Source organism: Oryzias latipes, chromosome 10 (genome assembly GCF_053564925.1).
Source record: "Oryzias latipes strain Hd-rR chromosome 10, Olatipes_Hd-rR_3.1".
Classification (NCBI taxonomy): domain Eukaryota; kingdom Metazoa; phylum Chordata; class Actinopteri; order Beloniformes; family Adrianichthyidae; genus Oryzias; species Oryzias latipes.
The window spans coordinates 16,955,001-16,979,408 of record NC_136246.1 but is presented as its reverse complement, the minus strand read 5'-3'; the positions used below and the strand labels follow the sequence as shown (position 1 = coordinate 16,979,408).

General features: G+C 38.0%; 1 protein-coding gene across 4 annotated transcripts in view; it reads left to right on the top strand.

Moving 5' to 3' along the window:
- Positions 1-120: 120 nt before the first annotated feature.
- klhl4 (kelch-like family member 4) overlaps positions 121-24,408 on the top strand; it is a 27,957-nt gene continuing 3,669 nt past the window's right edge. Inside the window, exons 1-10 of one of the 4 annotated variants that reach the window (XM_011480067.4) lie at positions 122-261; positions 5,493-5,994; positions 13,097-13,264; positions 15,125-15,261; positions 15,671-15,867; positions 17,884-18,096; positions 19,947-20,133; positions 20,220-20,444; positions 22,555-22,717; positions 24,106-24,318. In XM_011480067.4, the coding sequence (XP_011478369.1) occupies positions 5,534-5,994; positions 13,097-13,264; positions 15,125-15,261; positions 15,671-15,867; positions 17,884-18,096; positions 19,947-20,133; positions 20,220-20,444; positions 22,555-22,717; positions 24,106-24,318 (1,964 nt within the window). In that variant the 5' untranslated portion in view covers positions 122-261; positions 5,493-5,533. Of the gene's footprint in view, positions 262-5,492; positions 5,995-6,728; positions 6,920-10,714; positions 11,093-13,096; positions 13,265-15,124; positions 15,262-15,670; positions 15,868-17,883; positions 18,097-19,946; positions 20,134-20,219; positions 20,445-22,554; positions 22,718-24,105; positions 24,319-24,408 lie in introns of those variants that run through there. The other 3 variants (XM_011480071.3, XM_011480072.4, XM_078954097.1) reach the window with 3 other exon arrangements.

The following is a 24,408-nucleotide window of genomic DNA, read 5'->3' as shown; positions in this document are numbered from 1 at the left end:
CCTCAAACACAGGATGTGATTCCAGGCTTCCTGGTTGTTTGAATGCATTTGTTGTTGTAGAACAGAGGAAGGACATGAACAGGGGTTTCCTTTAAAATAGGAAAGTGCCCCTTTCCGTTCTGAAGCTGCAAGAATTTCTCAGTGAAAATGTTGCACAGCGAGTAGAAGTGTTGGACTGTTCTGTGCTGTGCTTTGCACTCTTTTTATTTCAAGAGCTTTTTTCACTCTTCAATGCCAACAATAACTAAAGATTTTTATCAGGTAAGAGGAAATTGTAATGAAAATGTATTATCATTTGTCTGCTTTTATTTAAAGTTTCTTACAAACTAACTTTATTCCTTCCTTAAGAATTCTTTCGTTCTTGTCATAGTATGTCCTTTGTAATATTCTTAGTGTTAGTAACGTGGTTTCTATCTAGAAACCACTCTTGCTCTCTGGTTGAGTCTTAATTTATCTGTCTTTGTAGATTCATGCAAAATGAATGTAGCATTCATGTAGCTTACACGCTTTACACACTAAAGTATAATTTCCAATTTAAATTTCGGAGTATAATGAAGTTTTATTTACACATTTAGGAAATTGTACCTCACAGATACGTAATACTGGCTTACAACATGTACAATCTGTTCCCACAAATGTGCAAACTAGTTAGTACAGTTTATTAGATTGTTTTTTCTCATTTTTTGTGTGTAAATAAGCATGAGGTATGAGATACCATTCATCAACCTATAGTTTTTGACGAGAACCTGTTCATGATGGTTCTTGCAGTCAGTACAGAAGCAACCTCTTAGAGTGCAGAAACTCTGATTTTAAAGGCAAAGTAAATCTTCATGGAATCAAGACAGTCTGTTTTTTTTTCTATTTAAAGACAAGCTTTGCAGTTGGAATAATTCTGCCAGTTTTTATGTATTTCTTTAATGTTGTACTTTTGTTTCCAAGATTACATTAAACTGTTTGTTTGAATGTGTTTCCTGCAAGTTTAATCCAGGTGCAAGCATAGCTCATCTACTTGTCTTGCTGGGGAATCTGATCAGACATGTATACAGGGGTTTGAAAAAGTTGAAATTTTTGATTTAATATTAAAATTGTTTATAACTGCATTATTTTTCTCAGTTAATTAGTTTATACAATCAAACCAGTTTTATTTGATTTGATTGTTATACAGGAATACTTCAAGTATATACAAAATCCAGCCATCAGAATTAGAATTTTATTTTATGTATGTACAGTATGGATGGATGGATGGAAAGATAGATAGATAGATAGATAGATAGATAGATAGATAGATAGATAGATAGATAGATAGATAGATAGATAGATAGATACTCCCCCCAATTTTGAGTCAATATTGGCATAATTATTGGCAAAGATAAAAAAAAAATCAATACAAGCTTTTTTAAATATTAGAAATTGCACCATAGCTACAAGACCTGCTGTTTTAAAATATAATAACAAAAAACATCATAAAAAGGATTACAAATAACATATTTTTGATCCTTTCATTTGTAATGGCTTTCCATTGTGCTGTTTTAATTTGCTCCTGGAGCAAGTAAAGATTATTTCTTGGTGTTATTCTACACAAGCTGTTCTCATTTGCCACCCTTCCAAGGTCTTCTGCCCTCCTACCAGCCCCCCATATACAATGTTCTAGCTTCGCCACTGAGATAGACAATGTTATTGAGAGCAACTTCTTTTAGAAGAAACATCTGTTACAACATGCTTTTCTTTGAATGCTTCTAAAAGTTGCAGTCATTGCTTGGGACAGCGCAGGTGGTAGTTGAGGCTTTGATGATGGATGCGAACCATTGAAATGTGATTTGATGCTTATTTTCTACAACTGAAGATAGGGTTTAGAGTGAATGAAGATGGGAATACTCCTGAGAACTGTCAAAATTATCCAAAGAAAAACATTTGTACAGGTTAAAGTTGGGAACAATAAAGTCAGAATTTTGAGAATAACCCTTGATCAAATCATTATTGTAAACTGAACAATATTTTAAAACATTAAGCCTTTCTTTGCAGACTCAATGAATCCGATGCCCTCTTTTGGTATTTTATCTATTTTGTGAGAAGGTCCTTGGCTTTTGAAGTTTGTTCATGGATGTTGGTCTGGATACATGATTGTCAAAAATTAATTTGGCTTTGCAGCTTTAACCCTTGTGCTATCTTAGATGTCCCCACCCTTACATTGACGTGTTCTCCCTACCATGACAAAGGTGGATAAAGGTGGAAAGATCTCATGTAATCCATGGACACCAGTGAAGATCACAAATTATTGAAGAAAAAGGTTCAGTGCACCGTCTAGTGGGTCTAGATGACCCAACTCCCAATGTTAAGTGCCTAGGATAGCACAAGGGTTACCAACATACCTGTTATTAAAATATACTTCTGTCTAAAATCTTGCCCACCAGCCTCCCCATAATGTGGTTTGCACACAGAAATGTCTCCAGGTGAACAAGCGTACAGTGATTTTGCCTTGCTGACTCAAGCTTTCTTAATAGATCTGAGTTTGAGGGGATCTTTATAGCTAATCCTGGGAAATCTCAAAGTAGGCATAAGGGTTCTCATTTGCTTCAGGCATAGCACTTTAAAAATGTCAACACCATGCTGGGTTACAGCTTTGGGTGCACTAAAATGAATGTGCAGCTATCCGAGGGTTGTAACCATTGAGAAGATTTATGTTTTCATTTGAGACAATGCTTGTCCTTCTATAACATTTTTTTAAAAGCCAATTTCCAAACCCTATAAATATCTGAGCAGTGATCAAACCTGACTATACCAGAGGTCAAAATTTCCCAGCAAGCCACCGAAATAAAAAAAAACATTTATATTCTCGCAAGGTCAGTATCAGGATCAGATACATTGTTTGCTGCACCTAGAGGTAGAGTGTGAGAGGATAAGGTCTTTTTTCCTAGAGTGTGTTGTTCAAATTCAGGGGTATGTTGGGTCTGATGGAGCCAGTGAGCTTCTTTGTATTGTATTTGTGGTCTATTTTTTACATCTTACCTGTAACATAAGTATTTTCTTAAATTAGGTAGAGCATGAATACCACAAAGGCTGTCCCCTTCACACTGTGCACTTATTCTGAAGTGTACTAAAGCGATTAGTCTTAGTAATACCTTCTGAAAAATGAGAAGTTCTAGGTTGTATCTAGAAGGAATTCTAAAATCCTACAAACTCCTTGATCCAGCAGTGCACCATGCTAGTAGACAATTTAGTGTATGTTATTAAAAATACATCAGAAGACTGGCTAAATCATCAGAAGTTTGTTGAACATTTACACACCGATATGCCATTAATGCTAAGAAAACACAGACTGCTAACCCTTAGCTGCTAACTACAATGAAAACATTTTGGTTCTGAAACCACAATAAACCAGAAAGGTTTTTAGCTGTGGTACCACTACAGCTTGTTCCAAACATGTTCTTAGCTAAAGCAGCTGGAATCCCTAGCTCTTATTTCAGTGCAGTCAAATCATCATACGTGCATCATGTACTCTTAGCTGGGCTTTTTGCCACCATTAGCTCAGTAAGATAGTCAAAGAGTGCTATGTTCTTTCTTGTTATTCAACATAGGCCTCTCTTCATAACTCATTGAGTCACCAACAGATCCAATCACTTTTAGAAATTTAAATCAATTCTGAGAACTAATTATTAACCACTGATTTTCTGTGTTCCCAGCATGGCTTATTCATTATGAAAAAGGCAATTAAGAATAACAGGGCAGTATCCACTTTCTTTGTCTGCAACTCACACTCAAGCAAAAACACACTCAGATTCTTCTGTATCAGTTTTTGAGGACAAACAATGAATCTTTCAGACTCAACACACAAGGAATTAAACATGGACTCTTCTGGAGGTCTTTCCTGCCAAGTATTGATTCACAGCAAACAATCCCCATTTGAAATTTTAAACAAATTTAAATTAGACTGAAATGAGGCTTTTAAACAATCACTAATTGAAGATAAAATAATAATAGCCCTCAAGTATGGTTACAATCCAACTGTGGGAGCTGGAATTGGTGGAAGAGATTTTAGTCCCAGGCCCTCCTCTTATCTTTGTGATGGAAGTGGAATTTAGAGAAATATAAGTAGGCTTAAAGTCTATTTATATTTAAGGACATAAAATTTAGCAAAATGTGAATGCAGTGTCAATAGTGCAAATAAAGATTATTTATTAAGTGCTTTGGAACCCTGTATTGGACAAAAAATAGCTGTTTGGTTAGAAAATGTATCTCAAAATAGTTTTCTACTATCTCTTTCAAACCACTATTACCACCATGATTATTGGTACATTTTTTTTTTTGACAACAGGATAACAAAGTTGCATTTAAAGCATTAAGGATCAGGTGCGCTGCTACAACTAGTACTCCTGAAATGTCAGTACTATCTTTAATATTTTTAAGCTTGCATTGTTTCTCTCGTCTTTCCAACAACATTCCTGCCTTATGTGGTGCTAGCAATCTTCTGGGCTGCAGTATTATCCCATTGCAGTGGCAGATGTAATAGATGAACCTAGAAAGAAAAAAAAAAAGGAAAATGTTTTCCTACCTGGAAAGAGAGCTTCCTGACCTTGAATGTTCATCAGTATGTAATTCTTCCCTTATGATCATGTTGGCCTTCTAAGACAGTGACTGTAAAGGATTTTTCCCCCTTGCCTGGCTACCTACACACAGATATCCCCCCATGGGATAGTGTTTGATGTGAAAATGGCAGACTGCGCAGGTGTGTGCCGGGCTGAATTAATTTGTCTTATAGCTGATGGTGCAAGTTGATCTGTTCTGGGTATTCAGGAGATTTGAATTAATGTATTCCTTTCTAGGATATATGTGATTGTAGTCTTGGTCATGTATGTTAATGAAGCACAAAATTAGGTACAAAGAAGAGATCATTTAGTAGTCTTCATTAAGGTTTGACTTTGTCATCCTGGCCTTATGATATCTCATAAATCCTCCTCACAGTAGCATCAGTCCAAGACGTAATCACTCACACGTACACAGCAGGCACAGAGTAGCAGCAGAGAGGTCCAGAGAGGGCTTGTGAGATTTTCTTATTTTGATACAATAGCATATGTGTCTGTCTCAGAGTGAGAGGGGTTTGCGTGTGCATTCACAGGAGAGACAAGCAGAGAGGGAGAGGGAAAGCGAAACAGAGGAGGTGAAGGGGAGGGAGTGTGGATCATGCATGTGCATTAAGTCAGCTCCAGCGTCATACAGCAGCAGGAGCAGCAGCAAACAGAAACAGCAGCAGCACAGGAGGGAAGGAGAGAAAGACAGAAAGAGAGAGTTGGAGGGAGGGAAGTAGTCTCAGGCACGGGAACAAAAGCAGGAAAGAGCCGCTTTCCATCTTCACGAAAAGAACAACGTAAGGGGAATTCAACGAGGGAAAGGTGGTCATGATTGTAGAGAGACAATACAGCAGTGAAGAGGTACATTATCGTCAGTAAGGACTGAAATCAAGCCTCTGCTCTTCTCTGCTCTCCATGTTTTTGGAGACTCGCCGTACCATTGCCTTCGTCTACAAGCCCAGAGGAGGATGTCTGTGTCAGGGAAGAAGGAGTTTGACGTGAAACAGATCCTCAGGCTTCGCTGGCGCTGGTTTAGCCATTCAAACCAAGGGTCTGCTGGTGGAGGAGGGGGTGGTGTTGGCTGTGTGGGAGGCTACATCCAGCAGGATGGCCTGGACCACAGAGGAACGCCTGTCCAGGGACGGCTGAAGAGCCACTCAAGGGAAAGAGGCGTTGGAGGACTTCGGAAGACTAACAGCCCCGTTCACAGCATTCTGTCGCCCACTCCGGGGCCCACACCTGTGTATGTCAGAGCAGGTCATCAGTTATGGCATCATCAACCAAGCACAATCCAAGGCCTTCAGGAGAATGATCAGTCTTCAAAGAGCAGCTCCTCTCCTAGCACCACAAGGAAAGAGGAGAAAAACCCCAACCAGGAAGATGTTGAAAACAGCTCTGTGGAACCTGCAGAGGTGGAGACCAGAGAGAGGTATGCATTTGAATGCATGTTGAGAAAAATGGGCCTGTCGTGTGTGATGACTTGTGGATGTGTAGTAATTTTCTTTATTCTTCAAAATTATTGCTTTTTAAAGGCAACAAACATTTACCAAAATTAACCAAAAGTAGAAATACATAGAAGTACCTCAAGACATGAATTTAAAACATGTAATTTCTAAAAATTACTTGTCATGTAAGCCATGAGGAGCATCGTCACTGCTTTTCAGCTAAAGTGTTTCAATCCAAACTGCTAGTTCACTTTCCAGTTCACTGCTTCCTGTTACCTAATCTCTTACCTCAATTGGGTTAACTTTCTGATTATTGTCCTTAGTTTTCTTGGCTAAATGAAGTATTAAAATATGTTTTTAATCATTCAGTGAATTTCTACCTCTGTCTTGCCAATGCTAACACACAGATCAAACTCTGAGTGAGACTTGGTTGATTCCTCCGAGTATGTTCCTCAACTGTGGCTCTCTAATGCATTTTTCTTTCAGTTAAAAGTGGAAAGCAGGGGAGCGCTATGACATAACATAACACATACAGAACCTATAAAAAGAGACAGGAGTGCAATCACATGAATTATCTAGACAGCCAGCCACAACCATGTCTGCTTTATGAGCTAAAAGCTATCATGCCTGGTGGTTGGCTCAGGATCAAAATCTCCTTACAAATTCTTACGTTAAGCTCTCACAAACCGGTTTTCCGGCGATAAATCCAATCACCGGCCTCTCCATGTTATGTTTCTCTCCTTGTCCTGATATTGATCCGACATCTTTTTCCAGGAAGTAAACAGGTTATGGATGTGTTTTCCTGTGTGTTGCCTATTTGTGTGTACCGGTCTGGCAGAACACTAAAAGCCCCTCGCATGACAGATGAAAAGACCAACTCTCCTTTCATCTTGCCCGTGACATTCTAAGGTGATTGGCTTTACTGATTCCTCTGTCTTTTTGTACCACGCACCCTGTAGTGAAAACACAAAAATAATGCACCTTTCCGAGGGCTCATTCCTCTTAAACAGATGATTTCAAAAACATAGTTTCTACCTACTCCATGAAATGTGTCAAAGCAGACTGAAAGGATGCCACAGGCAGTGAATGGCTGGGCTCCCCCAGCTAAGCATGAATTATTCTGAGTTAAGTTGGAGCTTGTGAATCGACTCCAGTCCGCCCTTCGTGTTGGCATAATTGGCAGATGTTCATGTTTTGGAGCCCCTGTGTGTAAAAGGTTCATGCATAAAATATGTGCCTTGCACAAAAAAAAAAAAAAGAAAGAAATGTGTAACTCGCAGGCTTTCAAGAACCTTGAGTTCATGCTGGTCCTGAAAGATGCAGCACGACCAGTATGTTATGGCAATAATAATGGAAATCTGTTGGACGATTAAATATATCCTTATGATGTGATACTATTTATAATGTTATGTTATTTCAATGACTACTCATTTTTTATACATATTAGTATCCATTGATACCATTAATTACAATTAAATTACAATTAATTGCTATAATATATAGACATATAGACATGATCCATAAAAAATATAGCAGGTTTTTACAGAAAACTTAAGAAAACTGTTAAAAAACTTACTTCAAATTTTCCTCAAACAATGTAAAAAGTGTTATTGTTGTTGACACAAGTGCTGATCATTGTGAAGATTAAATGTCTAAAACAGCTTCAAAAATCTCTTCATTCTAATCATTTAGCAGATGAATTTACAGCTCTTGTTGTAGAAAATGATTTTTTCATCAAAAAAGCTTCCTAAATCCACCCACTCAGTAACTGTTTAGGATGAGCGCTGCATTTGTAAATCGACAACACAACCTGAATTATACCAGTGACAGAGTGTCGCATCATGGCTTATGCATTCATCTGTAGCTAAGCAGATGTGTGGATGTCACTGAGATGTGTTCAGTCATTTATTGCACCAGCTGGGTGGCCTTATTACGTCTCATTTCATAAATCCTTGACATATAATTTGTCACAAACCCTCAGGCTGAATTGTAGATATCAGACCTGCTAGCTGTGAAAAACAGAAAAGTTTAGCCATTCCTCTGTAGTTAGAAAATGCGTGTCAGTCAGTTTTGTTGTATTTCCCAGAGGGATTTGCTTCATTCTTACATTTTTTTTTCAAGAAGTAAGCCATTGAGTTACTCTATTTAGATTTTGAATGAACTGTATTTCTTACTTCTGTAATATATGTGTCAGAATTATTTAGCATGGAAAAAAGTAGGTTGTTGTTGTTATACAAAACTCCAAAAACCCTTTAAAAAAGCATTTGTGTTTTAGTGTATTTAAATATTAGTATTTTAGATATAACATTTTAAATATCACATAATGCAAGTTGGATTGCTAACTAAGTTAGAAAAATAAAAACACATGATTTTTTTCTCTGCATGTGATGAGCATTTGCTGTCACAAATTCTCTGCTAATTTAGTCATCAGGCCATTTATGTTAACATTATTTTAAAGTGCAGTTTCTGTGATCTTCTTATAGTTGTCCTCTTCCAAGCAACAATTCAGATTACAAATGGTTGCCACTTCTGACCTTTTGCTCTTATTGTTCTTGAGTATTTCTGCACCCTGCAGTTGTTGTATTCTCGTGACTCTCATCCAAACGGCTTCTCTGCAACATTTGACGGAGAATATATGACAGAAGTTAACCTGAGTGGAATAGAAACCCTGACCTCTTCCACAAAAACACCAAAAGAGACTTGAGTCAGCAGGCTGTTAGCTTGAATGATATCTCAATTCCCACTTCACTGTCTTGGAAAAGAAATATTGCCACCCCTACTCCCTTCACCAGCAGTAATTCAGATATTTGTTGGAAGCATCATGCTCTAACAGCAAATGGCTCACACGGTCCATGTGTGATTTAGCCAGCGGACATGTTACTAATTTACTGTAAATTACAACACTTTTGAAAATGGCTTCTCTGAAGGTGAACATTTGTGATATTTTTTAGATATTGGTACTCTGTGTGTTAGTGATAAAAATAAAACGCTAGAAAATGTACAAAATTCACATGTATCTGAACAAACATTGAAAAATAGTGAGATAAGAAAAAAATGAACTATTTTCTAACTTACTCTCAGATGTGAACACATTTTTAACCATGCTGATTTGCATGAGCGAGTATTTAGGTATTGTGTTATTGTTTAAAGAATGTTCAAGGGGATCTTTGAAATGTTTCCTTCAGATGTTAAGCTTAAAAGATTATGATGGGCAAGGAAAGTGTGAATTGATATTATCTAAGAAAAGTAAGAAGAAAGTGAATAGAAAAAATGTCTTTGTTTTTTTAAGATGAAAGATGTTCATGCTCTAGGAATGCAATTTAAAAGAAAATACAATAGTCCTTTTGTAAAAAAATGTATATGTATCTGGTGTAAAAACAAAATCATTAAAGGAATATATTGCCTTGCTTCTGATTGTAAGAAAAATTTTTCTTTTACACAGCCTCACAGTTTTTCAAGGGAATTTTCATTTACATTTTTACTCACCGAATGCCTACAGGACTGACTTAATTATTTACGCTCAAACAGAGAGGGAGCTGGTGTAGAGTACGCATATTAACCTTTCATTGGCAGCAAAGCAGAAGACCGTTTTGGCTTAGATTTGCACATTTTTCACTTAACAGAAAGCCCCAAACCCTGAGCACAGACATGCATAATCCCTTCTGTCTTTCTGGAGAGAATTGTCCTATTGAATGAGTTTCCATTCCTTAAAACTTGCGTTGACCACTTTTTATGGTTGCAGTATTTTTCAGGGTATTTTTGCCTAATTATTTTTTCTAATAATAAAATATTGAAATTACATTAAAACCCACTTTTCTTTCCCTTTTTGTTACTGACATCAGGAAGCCCTCTCTTAGCACTTGGGGCAGATAAGAGGACACGGTCACAATACAAAACCAGACTTTTCAAGTCATTATCAGTACTGTGAATTTAACAGTATAATAACGACCTAAGAAAAATATAAAGCTCTTTCTGGAATCTTTGTGAGAAAGAAGAAATGCAGAAAGGAAAATCTATTTCTGTGCGCAGTGTTCATCTCAGCCTCACTTCCCAGATCGAGATATTACAGTGAGAGAGTATACTTCTCTCAACATAAAAAGCCCAATGGCAGATAATTTCTGTCAAAGTACAGAGGGTTTAAGATCTTATGGAACACATTGAACTGGCAAATGCTGTGTGTCTCTTTGTTGGATATGTTGGATTCTCAGCTAAAGCGCCTCAGTAACCTTCTTAGGGGAAAAAAGCTGCAATAATCCCTTTAAAAAACCCTTTACCATCAGGCCTAGTGATCCATGAGTGTCCCTCTTGTGGAGGAATGAAACTGAGATTGGTTGGAATGAGACTAATTCTCAGAAACTAGTCTGACATTAACAGTTGGGAGATTATCCAATTTAATAAAGGCTCATTTGGAGTTCTCCAAATCATTTATCTGTTTAACACCAGGCTTTCCATAGCGCCAGAATGTTGACACAAGTAAGAGCACATACACCTTTGAGGGAGGAAAACTGATACCACTGGAAATAGTTACATTGATTGTCAGTTTAAACTTTCAGGGTAGCTTTAAATGTTTCTCAAACCAAACATGGCAAGTTTTCTTCTGAATATTTATGTTTCTAAACTGCTTCATTCTACCACGTCTTTTTCTTTCATGTTGTCTAAGTTATGTCTTGAGCTATATTCATTCAAATGACCCACTGACCACGCGGTGAGAGTGAAACCAAGTCAAAACTTTACCAATCAGAGACTATAATTTGGTAGTGACGTATGGATGGTGTCCCTTTTCATTAATGGAAGTGCCAACTGTTTGAAAATTAATGATGGAGTAGAAATTAATAATAGTGCTTTGTGCTTGGCCCAAATTATATGACACCATATAATTTGACGCCTTTCATATATTAGAATAGAGCTGTGAAAGACAAGAGATTTGCAATGCTTTGACATTTATCACCAAACCTCTTCCAACTGTAGGTGGCAGAGATGAACTAGTAAACAGTGGCAAAAGAACAAGAAAAGGATGCCCGCCCCTGCTTGTGTGAACACCATGTTCCAAACGCGTGATCAAGATTACATGTTGCATGCCTGGTATGAACGTAGCATTAAGGTTGTTTACACTGAAGAATATGCTATAAAACTCACTTTAAACATTGCATTGTGTCTTATTGCTTGAATGAAGAAATATGGGCTAAATTGTGGTGCAATGAAGTATAAGTCAGAGAAGTTCTCTAATCTTCATCAGTAACATAAAAACATAAAAAAACTGTTGGTAATATTGGTAAAAAACACTTTTTCATCATTATTCATGAATGCAGCAGCTGTTTGAATCTTGTGGGAAATAAAAGCATACAGGCATTCCATATGGCAGCTTTTTCACCTAAACAGCATTGACTATGCAGCGTAATTGCAGTGTCTCAGAGGCAATAAATCACATCGAGGTGACATTGCTCCCAGAAAGTGTGAAGAGCAAACAACAAGAATTCAAAGGATCTGTGCTCACTGAAGATAATGTGTGATGATAAATAAAGCACAATCTTCTCTGATACTGATTTGCAGATCTGTTCAGATTCATCCCCGTTTTCTTTTGTACACTGCTCCTCAGACTTGGTAACTCCTGAGCGGTATGTCTTGCTGCAGCATTGTGTCCACAGCACTTTCTCTGTTGCAAGCTGTTATGTGGTCTTAGTGCCTCAATAAAATTCACCCATGCCTCTGATGGTCCAGCCCACCACTCGAAGCGAAATATACACCTCAGAGGAAATTTACTGCTCCCCAGAATGTGATACCAAAGCAATTAGTGTCGGAGAGATTGGTAGGCATGAAAAATTCGCACACCATGCCTTGGAGCCAACACAAAAGCAATGGATCTCAGTTTTATGGCCCAATTGCTTATTCAGTCTTGTTTGGTGTTCCTTTGCAAGACTTCAGAGTCAGTGGGGAATACTGAGACAGGCCAATAAATTATTCTTGCATTTAGCATAAAGTCTTCCAATAAAGATTAGACAATAAGATACTGTGGTGCAATGCAAGCAGTACCTGCAGCAAAAATGCTGTTGTTTTTGGTAAACAAAAGAAGAGAAAGTTTTATGCCCGTCTGAAAACCGTAATGCAAAGTGCTAAATAGGACATCAATACAAGCCAGCATGTTCCATTGTTCTTGCTCTAACAACTGTAGGCTAACATATGATGCTGCCAAACAGAACAGGGTTTGCTGTAGATTTTTATTGACAAAACTATAACCTAACCAGTACCTCTTATATCAAGCATGTGAAGTCTAACAAGCTTTCATACAAAAATGTTGTTTCAAAGAGCAGCAACATTTTATTCTGGAAGACCATCAGTTCTTAGAACAAGAAAAGATAGAAAATCCCCTCGGTTAGCTTTTTTCTGCAGCTTAACAAACAACTCTAAATGTCAATGGTCATACTTTCTCTGTGAAGGACACCAAAGTGACTAGGCTGCATTATTTGCCACGAGTGCGAGGGATTATTCAGCTGCTTGTGAAAGCGTGTGTAATCTAACAGCCCATAGAGACCTGGTTTCAGCCTTGCTACAATGCAGCAGGAAACAGACTGGTTTACTTAGTAAATAAGTGCTCAGATATTCAGATGCACACTGGAACAAACAACAAGGCGGGTTTGCTCTACATCTAGAAAACTGGTCCATACATTGCTGGGTTTGCTTTTCCCCCTGGATAGCAGTTATCCGGTTATGTGTGGAGTTTAGTTCACAACCGTTTAATTTTCAGCTTAGAGTGGCAAGAAAGATGCAAGTGCCCCATTGAGAATAGAAGATTCAGGATGCTATGTCCCAAAATAAACTCTTCTGTCTACATGTGAATTTTGCCACTCAAGAAAACACAGTGGACATGTTGGATAAACATTAACTTATTTTAACAAAGGTTTTCTGAATGATTCCCTCTTCGATCTAAATGTATTCCCCCTTGAACAAAGTCAGAGCTGACGATTTTATTTTATATTGGCAATCAAGGAAGGATGTGCCTGACATGACGTGCAAGCTAAATGCTTCATCAAGGTCAAAAAGGTTTTGATCTGATGCCTTCTTTCCTGTCTTGTCTTTTGTCGTACACAGGTTGGTTTTGAGTACGTTCGCCAGAATGAACACTAACTCCTCTGATGAGTTTTTCCAGGCTGCAAATCATGCAGAGCAGACCTTCCGTAAGATGGAGACATACCTTCAGCACAAGCAGCTGTGCGATGTGCTCTTGATAGCAGGGGAACACAAGATACCAGCTCACAGGTTGGTGTCTGTTCTCCTGCCTGCTTTGATCCAACTAATTACTCCTCCATCTGCAGCAAATTAGAAGTGAAACAACTCACCTGGATGAGGTTCATTAATCTGGTGAAGCATGCGATAATGCTTTGGTCTGGACCAGTTTACAGCAGATTTCATTAGCTTTGCCCCTCCGTAGAAAATTGAACAGTCTTTGAAATTCAAAGCAAGCATCGTCTGATTATCCGATGATAGCTGACATGAAAGCTCCATCATGATTTGTCTATGCCTTTCTACGCTGCAATGGTCTAATTACATTTCTTTGCTCATCCTCATTTCAAGGTTTTGATATATGGGGCGACTTTGTTATCCATTTTGGAAAGTTGTCAATATTTTGACAAGTCCTAATTGGACTGACTGATGTGAACTCCTTACATGACGTCCTTGAATCCTCAGCGCCACTGTGTTCTTTGAGTTCAAATAATTGATGTCATCTCTCAAGTTTTCTAATAGTTTATGAAGAAAAAAACTAATAATACATTTTAAAACAAATGTCTCATACAGCTTCTGTCCATAAAAGGCATAATGAAGTAGAGTTTCTGCTTACCTCCTAATCCTGGGCAATCCTTTACAGGTTCATATTAGGGTCTATTTTTTTTTAAATTATAGGACAGTTGCAAGAAGTAGGGCTTATTAACTAAAAGTCTACGGAGAACTTAAATACTAGTCTCTGCTCCATCCCTTAGCACTACACATTCATTCATCAGAATTATACATAGTCATAAGGCTTTATTTACTTGTGTAAATTGGAGGAACTATACAAAGTCCTTCAAACAAAGATTTATCAGCCATCCTGCAAATTAAGAAGTAAAAGAATTGGCTCCACTTCTTTTTGCAAAAAATAAAATAAAAATGATTGTTAAATGTTAAATCGGTTGTACTTTTATGAAGATTTTTCTGTTTCCTAGTGTTACACCAATATTATTTTTGTGGTCTGACATGTTTAAACACAGCAAAGTTTAATGTAAAACAAAATTAAGTCAGCTGTGGTGTATTAGTAATCAATAACATATAAGAAAAATGAGTTGGAAATTAAAAGGTGCTACTTTTCTAAAAGACATAATCCATGAAAAAATTACATCAGAGATTGGAAACATCAGTATTTCTGTGGAAATAGGCATCTGATGCTAATTTTACTGATCTTTAAATCCCTTTGAAGTGTTTTGCTAGTAAAGAAGAGGTGACTGTTGATGAGGGAACTATTTCTGACCAATATATCTATCTACAACTTCTTATTGTTAGAAAACTAAAAAACAAAGAGATTCAAAACAAAAAAAATATATCAGTTTACTGAAAGCAAAATGTAACCATCACCTTTGACCTTTTCCAAAGCCTCCCCGTTTTCCGTTGTGTGCTTTGTGAAGCCCTTTATTTATAAGGCTCTGTAGGCTTCTTTATTTTTGGGAAAAAGATAATACCCCTGAACCTACACATGATTTTGCAGTTTAAGGAATGAAGCAAAAGTATACAATTGGTGTTTATCGTTGAAGTTTGACCATTCTAGACATGAAATGAGCCTTATCTAGCACCTTATCATGTATCATGTGCTAGTGAAATTGAGTCATACCCCTTTCTATTTGTAGTAGCTTTAAATGATATACAACATCTTAAGTGGCCACACATCATAAACATGTGCAGCTATTTAAGATGTTGCTGCCAGTGTACGTGGACAAAATAAACATGTCTTCTGCTGAAGTGCAAATCTACTTTTAAGACAGGAAACATATTAATAATATAATACCAAACACAAAGCTCCCACTACACTTGTAAATATCAGTGAAAAAAAAAATAATTTGATGTGTTTTTTCTCTTTTTCTTCAACGGCAGATTGGTCCTCAGCGCTGTTTCAGACTACTTTGCTGCTATGTTCACCAGCGATGTGAGAGAGGCCAAACAGGAGGAGATAAAGATGGAGGGAGTGGATCCTGAAGCACTCAAATCTCTCGTTCAATTTGCCTACACTGGTTAGTGCTCATAAAAGAAATTCACAAGGTTTTGCAAGCCGTTATGAGACTGCTGAAATCCTGCGTGATTAAAATGGATCAATAAGACAAATTCATTATTGAGACTGCTGAGCGGGCGGCTCTTCACCATAAAATTGCTTCACTCTACCACTTAAATTGCCTTTTTATGAAATCTCCTAACATGTATTTGAATTAAAATGTCGACTAGTACATAAAATCTGTATTAAAAATGAGACTTGGTCATCTTAATAGTAAAAAATAAATTGGTTTCATTCTTATTTACAGTTTTGAGCAGCTCACTGCTTTATACAGTATAATACATCTTTATGCAATATCACAGGAAGCCACTCTTTACTGCAGAGACTCTCACTTGTGACCTGAAAGGACATTTCTTTGTCCTTGTTTGCAGGTGTCCTTGAGCTGAAAGAAGAGACCATCGAGAGTTTATTGGCAGCGGCCTGCCTCCTCCAGCTTCCACAAGTCATCCAAGTCTGCTGTAGCTTCCTCATGAAACAGCTCCATCCCTCCAACTGCCTGGGAATCCGGTCATTTGCAGATGCCCAGGGCTGTGTTGACCTGCTGAATGTGGCCCATAACTACACCATGGTAGGTCAGATCCCATTTCCATTGAATGGTGGGATGCTATATCTTTAACACACCAATGTGCATGAGCAACAGCAGATCAATAAATTTAGCATGTATGGAAAAGTTCCCTTCCCAGATATGCACTTTATTACAAAGTATAATTCTTTTCTTCATACTCTTCTAAATTTAGATGAGCTAAATTAAAGATCCTGTCAGGAGGAATGAAATATCCATATCTCTGTTATTTATATCTTCTAATTTCAGCTGAGGGGATGTGCAGGTTTGAATGGAAATTGAGTAGTTTCACGCTTTCACATGGCTGCATGCTGTCAGCAAGCATTACACATTGCTGCACATTGATTAGTGTGCAACCATACATGTTTCAATTTCAATATATTTCTGCAAGACACATTTTCTCTGGATTAGGATTCAACACGTATTTCCCGGATGATATTTTGTGGCAGTCGTGCAGAAGTGACAGTGCGAGGCGGACGTTATCTGCTAAAGAACATCTGCTCGACCAGTTTACATAGACCCCATCCAAGTCCAGGAGGTTAATCTAATCATCAGGCTGCACAAGAGGGCCAGCTTCCTGTTCAATCTCTGCGGTAATGAACAGGGAGAGCTGTGGGCTTCCTGGTACGCCATCCCTGTGTTCTGAGTGGTTTGAGTTGAATTTTGATAAGCTTGGTTTTCCTCTTTGGGTTAGGGAAAAGCAGGACCTGCCTCTAACATCCTCTTCCTTTGTCACACAGTTGACTGCTTTATACTGCAACAAAATAAAAATGGAACATTGGACTTAGTAGATTTATTTGTTTTTTAAAGAATCCCATTAGCATTCTTTTTCTTTTTTCTTTCGGCAGCCATCTGCCTGAAGGTAATCAAAAAGCCCTTCAAAAGTAATTATCTAAGCCTCTTGCTGATCTCACCAATAGAGTTCCTCATTGACAAAAAGCACTGATATGACACAATTGCTGTTTTGTAGCAGTTAAATCAATTACCGTAGATTTTCTTCTCACTGAGCTTGTTTTCCAGGCCGTTAATTCAAGAGGGTGTGTGTAGAATTTCATTCTTTTTCACAGAAACAAAAAAGACTGAAAAGCTGTCAGGTTTTTTAATGTTTATCTGCAATCTCTGTAATCACAGCTAACTGATAAAGAAGGGCTGTATTGATGGAGTCTACCTCCTCATCTTCACTGCCACAGATCGATAGATATCCCTCAATTCATTAGGCTCTCTGGGTTAACCTTTTATAAAGACTTACACAAACACCATCATTTATTGCACGTTGACGGTCAAGAGTTGCTTTTTTGTAATCCTTCCTAATTTCTGAAGAATGCTGTCCAAATTTGGGTCAATGTGGAGTTTGGGGCACTGTTCATGAACTCACAGCTGACTTGTTCAAAGAGTAAACATGGCATAATCACAAGCAAAGATTCCTCAGTTTGTCTTTTAAGTGTTTCAGTTTGTTCAGAGTATAGATACACAAAGACCAGAGAGGTTTTTAGCTTTTATATTGTGTCTTAATTGGAAATGCCCAGAGACAAAGACCTTGAAGAAGCAGTCATGCAGTGCTGTCACACTGCTTTGGGCATTGGCCAATAACTGTAAGATTCATCTTTAGAAAGGCTATAGAGATTTTCTCCTACTAAGACTAGAGCTTGATGCTGCTTTGGTTAGATCGCAATGAATACAAGACATTTTAAAGGCTCAAGCATGTGTGGGGAAAAAGTTCAATGAGTACAACTACTTTTATATACTTCTATTTTTCTTTATGTAATATCAACAGACACTGTTATTTTACTTTTTTTCAATCTTCTCATCCAAACAACACAATTGGAGATATTTTCAATTTGTTCCTTTTTAAAATCTGCAGATTGTTAGCCTAACTTTGTCCTTGAATAACACCTTCTTCTATAAAGAGACACCAACTACTGATGCACACACAAACGGTCACACTCTACGTTGCACAAAGCTTGCTCCTTGGCTAATAACTGATGATTATCTGTCTCCTCTGTGTCTCCCGTCTGTTCTCAGGAACACTTCCTGGAGGTCATTCAGAACCAGGAGTTCCTGCTGCTCCCCACGGCTGAGATTATTAAGCTGCTTTCCAGTGATGACATCAATGTTCCAGATGAGGAAACTATTTTTCAAGCTTTGATGATGTGGGTGAGGAACGATGTCCAGCATCGACAACAGGACCTCGGGGTGCTTCTTGCTTACATCCGCCTGCCCCTTCTTCCTCCCCAGGTGAGATAAGCCAGTAAGTGGATGACAGACACTGTACAGGAATGTTAAACATGCATTTTAAAACATCAGTTGTGATTTCTTTGCTTTATTTTGTAACCTGTAGCTTAACCTGTTGTATTTTTCAACAAAATTGTTGAATATTAATAGGAATTAAGTGAAACCATATACACATTCCCTGAAGGTCAACCAATGAAAATCAGACATTACTTTTAATTGTTCGTCAACAAAACTATTAAAATAAAATAAAATAGATGGGGATGATGCAACCTTATTATTTTGTTGCACAACCTTTAAAGTCAACTACAGCAACAAACAACTCCTGTGACTGTCAGTGAGACTTTTGAAGTCGTATTTTGGTCCACATGGTGCGCAAACTACTCCAACTGTCTCAAGCTTGAAGTGGCATGTTTCAGTTCTTTCTACAGATGTAAAAAAGGTTTCAAATCAGTGTTTACAGAAGAAAAGTCAAATGTTTTGCCCTTTGCCATTACATTTGCAGCTTGATGTTTTGGGCTATAATTCTGTTGAAAGACTTGACACCTAATCCTTCATTTGGCCCCAGAATAACATGGTAGTCCTTTGATTTTAATATACTTGCACAATGTCAGGACACTTCCATGCCTGATGCAGCAAAACAGTCCCAAAACATAAATGTGTTTATTTTTCATGTTTCACTGTTGGCTCTGTCTTCTTTTCTTTCCTATCCATGCCACTTTTATTTTACAACGGGGAAACCCCTGTCATAAATTCCATCAGGCAGTAGCTTTGTAACTTTTCAACATTACTTTCAAAAGTAAAATCTTCATTGGTCACCTCTCTTGGAGTCTACTTTGGGTCAAACACTCACGGATGGTGAAATCTGACGCACACACACCTTAATCTAGGTGTTAACTTTAAATGCCTTTAGAGGTTGTTCTATGCTCGTTGGTTGCCATTTACAGTATATTATTTTTTTCTCTTATCTAATATGGTCCTTAAACTTCTAACTATGTGCAGCTGTGAATATCACGCTGTTTGTGGACAAAAATATCTCTTTGTCATTTTCTTTTGACCCTTGTGGTATCCTATGACCCCACCCTTACATTGACGTGTTCTCCCTACCATGATAAAGGTGGATAAAGGTGGAAAGATTTCATGTAATCATGGACACCAGTGAAGATCACAAATCATTGAAGAAAAAAGGTTCAGCGCACTGTCTAGTGGGTCTAGATGACCCAACTCCTAGGATGCCTAGGATAGCACAAGGGTTAAACATCTTTCCAGTCTGAGTCAGCTCTCTCCCGTTATTTTCATCATAATTTTATTAAAGTAATATTTATCAGTTCCAAGTCATCTCATTGACCATTGTGAGGTGTACTTTTGCCATCGAACTTTGTCTTTGATCACTGCAAACATCGAGGGGGCTGCTCGTGCAAAATCACCATGGAAACCCTCCAATTTCTGACTGCACTTCAGTTATTTTTGTGAGGTTGCATCAAGCTAAAGGGCTTGATAAAACTAATCCCATGGAATTAAATGAAATCATAGCTTAGCCTTTCCCAAGTCCACTAAACAAAAGAAGACCAATTTAGGCTTTTGGTCTCTAAATCTCTCTTGAAACGTCTGGACTCTTTCCTTCAGCCTCTGGGAATAAACATTACCCAACAGGCTAAGAAGTGTGATCTTTACATCCCCGAACATCCTTTGTTCCTCTTGAACTGAGTTCTTTAGTTCCTAAAAAGAGTAATTAAGATATGCAGGAAATAAAACCTTCAGATATAAACTCAATATACTCCTGTCAAAAAACAGTAATATTTTCCTTAAATAACATTAACTAGAACTTTTATTTTATTGATTTCTTTCAAATGTAGCTCCTTGCAGATCTGGAGAACAACAAAATGTTCTCTGATGACCTGGAATGTCAGAAACTGTTGATGGAGGCCATGAAGTACCATCTCCTGCCTGAGCGACGCCCCATGTTTCAGAGTCCTAGAACAAAACCCAGGAAGTCTACTGTGGGTGCTCTGTATGCTGTGGGGGGAATGGATGCTACCAAAGGTAAATGGGCAACATGCAAACAAATTCATCACATATTGCAATGTGTCAAAATCAAAATCACTCTTCTCGATATGTTTTGATCCCAGGATCTACCACTATAGAGAAATATGACTTGAGGACAAACACTTGGGTCCAGGTTGGAGTCATGAACGGACGCCGGCTGCAGTTTGGTGTGGCTGTGATAGACAATAAGCTGTATGTGGTTGGAGGGCGAGATGGGCTCAAAACATCCAACATGGTGGAATGCTACAACCCTTTTACTAAAGTGTGGTCCACCATGCCCCCAATGTCGACACACAGACATGGCCTTGGTAAGTGCAGTTGAAAAAACCAACCACTTAAAACTAACCACTTAAAACCAGTCAGTGGTACTATTATTATTGCTAGAACACCTTTGGTCATCCCTGTCAACATTAGAAAAAGTGATTCTTTAATTAGCTGTTAATCAACTGTTATCTTGTGGCATTTTTCTAATGATGGAGGACATACTGTAAATAAAGAGAATTAAGCTTAAAGTTGCATTTCTGAATATGTCTTTATTCAAATTGTTATTGGTCAGGACCAGACGAATTAAAATGCTGTCAGAAAAAGCTTGTTAGTGTGAAATAGGACTAGCAACGTCAAGCCACAAGCTCCCTGCCCTGCTACATTCTAATGCATCCGTTTGCAGACAAATAGATCCATGTAAGTTGTTGTTTTCCTTGTCTGAGCTAGCATTTGGCTCATAACGGTACAATTGGATAGCTCCTCTATTGATTGCCGTTTTTGTTGCATCAGTAGTTTTAGGTTGGGGGTGTGAGGGGCTGTAAGCTAGCGTGTAAACAAAGGGATGATGGGGAAAAAGGGGGCATGCTCACTCTGCACCAACAGTCCCGCCCAGAACTCAGAGGTGAATATCTAGCGAACTCCTGCTGCTCTGCAGAAAACACAGCCGAGATGATTTTGGCTAAAAATGACATAATCATAATTAAAAGACCACTAGGAATGCTTTTATGATAAATCCAAAGATGATCTGAGTGGGATGTTAACATGTAACATTTCAACACCTCAGGTGAAAATAGTGAATCAAAAATAAAAAATAAATCTATTTATTTATTTTTTTATTTTTATTTCTTGCGGAATGGGAAGGGCGCGCTGATCCTCCTCTCCCTTGTCTGCTCATGCTCCATCACATCACCAATCAGAAATGTTTTGATTCACAGTTTGAAAATGACCCGCTGATGGAACAGACACAGTTTTATCAAAATATTCAGCTCCATCACCAAGTGTGGACTGAGATAGCAGTGAACCATAGAATATCCCGCTGTGGGGATTACTCATATTTTGTTTCATCTTTTGTGTAAATTTATCATACCCAGATTCAGTTTAGAAATCCTGGAATTTAGCATCCATGTTCAGCCCTGCCTGGATGTTTTCTTTTGTATGGTGTTCTAGGTTTAAAAAAAGGCAGAGATAACATTGTTTTCCGAAAGCACCTGTCTGTAACCCTTGTGCTATCTTAGATTACCCCACCCTTACATTGACCTGTTCTCCCTACCCCGACAAAGGTGGATAAAGGTGGAAACATTTCATGTAATCCATGGACACCAGTGAGGTTCACAAACCATTGAAGAAAAAAGGTTCAGAGCACTGTCTAGTGGGTCTAGATGACCCAACTCCCAACGTTAAAGTGCCTAGGATAGCAAATTAAAAAAACAACGAAAATATTTAAAAAATATATAGATAATAATATAATTTCTGTCTGTGTGGACACTGCATTTTGGTTTGAAATGTAGTTATTTAAAAAAGTAAAAGCATGCTTGTTTCAAGTTCTATCTTGCAAGAAAAATAATGTTATCTAGAAGGTTTTTCATAGCAAAACAATCTTAGCTCTAGAAAACATGTCTTAGTGAGTAGAATTTTTTCTTAAAATAAGAATTCTTGATAAGACCATAATCTTATCCCATTGGCAACTTTTTTTGCTTATCTAAAGAAAATCTGCCAATGGGGTAAGAATTTCTGACTTATTTCTAAATGACCCGTTTTTGCAGTGTGCTCTCTAAAAGTGACTGAATTCTGAAAAAAAGAGGAAAAAAGAATCCCTTGTTTTAAAGCTTTGCCGCTGATGGAAGATGCCTCCCTTAGTGAGCTGGGAATGAAGACTAATGTTTTACAGTCTTCCTGTTTCTTGAATAGATGTGGCCTGCTGCATGACTCACACTGCTCTAAAGCAAGAACTTCACTTCCATCTCTGTTCTCTGGAAACTGGAAACGTTCTTTCCCAGTGGATTATTCCCAGACATATGGTTCGCATTTGTTGGGGATTCACAATACAAGATTGAAAACAGTCTTTTGTGTTTATATTAGCCGGATGTGAATGTTTAAAGCATGCTTTCATCCATGACTTTTCAATAAAAGTTGGAGTTGTCTCTGTTTGCGAAGGTATTGCGGTGCTCGAGGGCCCCATGTATGCTGTTGGAGGGCACGATGGGTGGAGCTACCTCAACACGGTGGAGCGCTGGGATCCACAGGCCAGACAATGGAATTACGTGGCCAGCATGTCGACTCCCCGGAGCACCATGGGAGTCACCGCACTTAATGGAAAGTAAGTCTAACCAACCTATTTTACTGAACTTACCATTTCATCTCAACATACAGAATGATCCTGATTAAATTGACAAAAAACACATTTCTTAATAATAAACACATCAATATTCCATTGCTTACAGATAACTTCAATATAAACACTGGAGTCAGGCAACTAAAGGTAGAATTTATACACAAAAAACAAATGATAAAAATGTATGTTATTTTTAATCATAAAAGAATGTGTCTTCTATCTCTTTTGCTAATCTTCTTCTAATCTCAACGACAAAAATGTAATTGTAGCAGCTTAACAAGCTACAAGATAACGTTTTTTCTTTTCTAGGATTGAGAAACAGTGCGCTGATTGACTTAGAATGGTTACGGCACACCTAAGAATGCACAACTTCAAAAGCTTAAGAGGTTATCCATGTTTCACACAAATTCAACTTTTTACTTTCTGGTGCTCAATCCCAAGTCTTGTCTGGATTCCCTTTTCCTTAAAAAGCTAAGTATTTGCAGTTGCTGCAACAAGACTGAAAGTCACCCTAAAAAAGGTTTAAATTCAAATGAATAAAATACAAGTCTCAGATTGAAGGAGGTTTTCTAGAAGAAAAAAACAGACAGAGGCACACCTACACTGTTTGCTTCAAACACAGAGTTGCACAATTGGCAATCTATTCATTATTATCCCGCCCATTTCTGATTCTGTCTGGGTTTGTGGTGTGGGTGCGTCAAATTTTATCTGACAGGACTCTCAGCACACACTGTCTATCACTATATTACAGTAACATCAACAGGCATGCATGCTAACATCCATGAACAGGTGAAAGTCATCTGTTTTTGGAGTATTGAAAACTACATTAGCCAGGGAAAACCTACATACACTCAGTTTATATCCAGAGTCTAAAGCTAAAATATTTAAAAAAGGAATCAGCGGTGCTGAGCACAGCTCCACTATGCTGTCAGTATGCTATCAGACACATGATAGGCATATACATGTCATGACTCTAAATTTTGCTGGTTTTATACCCCATCTGTAAATCGCTTTGGATAAATGGCTGAGTGTAAAACAAAGATGAGAGCCAGAAAAGCTAAAAGATGCTGTTGCTTGACTATTTCCCATATCACAGCAGAATTTGTAACTTGTAACTGCTTTTGCAGCAGAAAAAAAAAAGGAAAAGAAAAAGACTGAAAAAGAAACTGTTTCCTCAGCCTGCTGTTAATGCTGAGCCTGTGAGCCACAAGGAGTTAAACTATTGATGTTTTTCTCAGCTAAATGACTCAGAGAAAAACTGTGGAAAATTCCCCTTCTTATTGCTGTGTCCTATAAAAAATTCTGAACATCTGCCGCAGATTCAGCAGAACTGTTTGTCAAACATTTCAGATCTCTTTTTTTCTTTTTGGCAGATTGTTTGCAGTTGGTGGACGAGACGGCAGCTCATGTTTAAGGTCCATGGAGTGCTTTGATCCGCACACCAACAAGTGGAGCATGTGTGCACCAATGGCCAAGAGGCGAGGAGGAGTGGGTGTTGCAACACACAACAATTTCCTGTATGCTGTTGGCGGACATGATGCTCCGGCTTCCAACCACTGTTCAAGGCTGTCCGATTGTGTTGAGAGGTCAGTCATTGCCTCACAAACACCATGCTTTGTCTGCATTGTTTTCTGTGGAATTCAGTGAGAGGCTGATCTCTTTACAACAAAAGCAGG